Raw genomic sequence first — 2888 nt, 5'->3', positions numbered from 1 at the left:
AAATAAAAATATAAATATAAAATGTTTAAAGAACTACTTATAATTTATAAACTTATTTTTATTTAAATTTTATATTTATAACTCAAAAAGTACAGCATCAATACAATTTTTTTTACAATAACTTCCACAATGATTCATATGTCTTATCACACTTTTGGTTTCTTTTACGACTTGCTGTATCATCAGCTAAATGTCGACCATTCAATAACCAAGATCGAACGTATTTTTCTGGTTCGAATTTCGTTAGAGGTGGTCCAACACAATTAATAAATAAAAGAGCAGCAACAGTTTTTATATTTAATGAAGTTCTTAGTGGTGACATGATTTCGTTCATAGAACTAAAATTTCGTTCACATTCGCTAGTCGATACTGGAATCGTTGCAGTTGATTTATAAAGGGGTTTTAAATCTTCTGGAATTTCCTTTTTGCCCAAGTCCATTTTATAAATTCTAAAACTTTGAATAGTGCTCTTTTCATCAATTTGAAATTGTTGACATAAATTACGAATATTACAGTCACCAAATTGTATGTTTTCTATTTGGCCATCATTCGAAAGAGGCCAATTTTTTGGATTCAATTTTTCAATATTATCAAGTAAGTTTTTAAACGTTTTTTCATTTTCTTGGCGATGTTTTTCATTACGACTGACATTTGATGAACTGGAAGTCATCATTCGAGATTTTAAATTATTAGCTAGACTTTTGTAAAATTGTGCAGAATTTATTTTAGGAACATTGCAACTGTGTAATATTACATTTTTATACGACATTTCGTTCTTTATTTCTTTTAATGCGTTAGTTAATTTTGGACCTGGATCGGTTGCCATAGAATCTAATACACGTATTGTTGTTCTTATAGATTTATCAGCGTCTACTAATGTAATACTACGTTTTTGTAAATATTCTGATAAATATCCTAATTCGTCTAAAGCATCAGACATGGTATTTAAATTACTAACAAATTCTATACTTGTTATCATTTTAAACAATCCACAGTATTTACTTCTTTCTTTAGAGTTTCTGGTAGAGTCCATTGACGCCAAGTTGAAATGTTCATACAAAGTAGAAAAATTATTTATGACTGCATTAACTGTCCGTTTGCTTGATGCTACCCATCGAACTGACAAAATTCTACCAATTTTCAAAATTTGTACTTCTAATGAACTAGCAGCTTTATGTAACTCGTTTTGGTTTTTAGGTGACTGATGGAATATAGTATAAAGTTTATCCATAAATATTTTAAAATGGTTTATACCACAAACTTCGCTAATAACATCACCTACTGCCAGTTCCAAACGGTGATTTGAACAATGCCAAATAATTAATTTAGGAAATTGAATTTTAAGTCGCGTGGCTACTCCCGAATCTTTTCCGATCATAACAGAAGCTCCGTCACATGCAAAAGCAATAAAACATTCATTTAAAAAAATTTGATCAAATCCGTGTCCACCCAAACAATCAAGTAATGATTTAGTAATAGTTTCAGCAGAGGTATTAGGGAGTTCAATTAAGTCAAGATTAAAAGTATAAGGTTCACCGGGAAAATCTTCAATAAATGCACGAACAACAACTACTAATGTTGTTAATTTACTAAGAGTAGTTGATTCGTCGATTAAAATAGATATATTTGTTTTAGTTAAAATTATATTTTGGCAAATAATTTTTTTCAACTCTGATGCAATGTGGAGTGCTATATCCGCACACGTTTTATCGGAATGTAAAATGTTTCCCATATTTATACCATTTAAAACTTGTAAATCTATTTAATTTGGTAAATCAACAAAAGGCCTTTGAGTTTTTACAATTTTATAAACAGTTCTAAAAACTTTTTCAGTAGTAGAGAACTTTGATTTCAATTCATTTTCGAAACTTTTTTCTATTTGTTTTTCTTTTGATTGTTCATGTAATTCTACTGCTCTAAGATGAGCGTCAGATTTTTTGTGTTCAAATATTTTTTTTCTCAAACTAGACATTTGACTTTCTTTTGACTTTCCATTCGAAATTATAGAACAGTCTTGCCAAGGTTTGGAAAAGCGAAGAGTTTTATCAACAACAGATAATCCTAAATTTGTTATATTTTTACAAATCAAACAACCTAATGCTTTATTTTTAACTACTAGCCACTCATTTACAGTCTTGAAATTTTCGTACTGACCTTTATTCCAACATTCGGGCAAATCACTAGTTTCGTGAAGTTCCATATTTTTATTTGATTCTTTATTAGATGATGTATGTTCACTTTCAACGCAAATTTTTTTATTTGTCGAATTATCACATTCATCATTGGACTTAGAACGTTTATTTACCCAATTTAGTATAGAAGAACTCATATTTTTCGCACGGAATAATATATGCTATAAACTAATGTAATTAATGATCAGCAAAATATAATACATGTATTACTGCAGCTTAAATGATACTAAAAGCTAATCAAAACATACGGGTATCAATATGATCACAAGATTTGCTGCCACTCAGAAAAATCAAAACTTTTACGTTTGATAAAGAATTTCCGGCTAACTTGCGGGAACGTATGTACAAAACTGCGGGCACGTGGGGATGTCAAACCGTCGTATGGTGCCGTTCCATAGTATTTCTTATCGTACGTTAAAAATACACATAGGTGCGTATCGTGTGAATATCTAGACACGCGGTAGCGTGTCAAGCCAAGTTCTAGCTAACAGAACTGGCGAGCAGCACCGCGTGTAATATTACACGAACCATTTGGAGCCACTTTTGACCCCTTCATAACTCAAAAACTATTCCACATAAACATGTCAAATTTGGCTCATATATTGAGACTTACTAGATACATATGTTTTCCAAATTTCATAAACATATCTCAAACCGTTATTTAGATATTAACGTCCCAAAATCGTAATTTTTATC

General features: G+C 30.5%; 1 protein-coding gene across 1 annotated transcript; it reads right to left on the bottom strand.

Moving 5' to 3' along the window:
• Positions 1-810: 810 nt before the first annotated feature.
• On the bottom strand, positions 811-2329 carry LOC112689833 (E3 SUMO-protein ligase KIAA1586-like; the record flags this gene model as incomplete). Its single annotated transcript, XM_025563699.1, has 3 exons — positions 2155-2329; positions 1788-2061; positions 811-1589 (listed from the first exon to the last, which is right to left on the bottom strand). Coding segments are annotated over exons 1-3 (1228 nt in total), but the record flags the coding sequence as incomplete, so codon positions are not given.
• Between the last annotated feature and the right edge of the window lie 559 nt (positions 2330-2888).

Source organism: Sipha flava, unplaced genomic scaffold (assembly GCF_003268045.1).
Source record: "Sipha flava isolate LNK unplaced genomic scaffold, YSA_version1 473_pilon_pilon, whole genome shotgun sequence".
NCBI classification, from domain to species: domain Eukaryota; kingdom Metazoa; phylum Arthropoda; class Insecta; order Hemiptera; family Aphididae; genus Sipha; species Sipha flava.
This window is presented reverse-complemented; position numbering and strand designations above follow the sequence as displayed.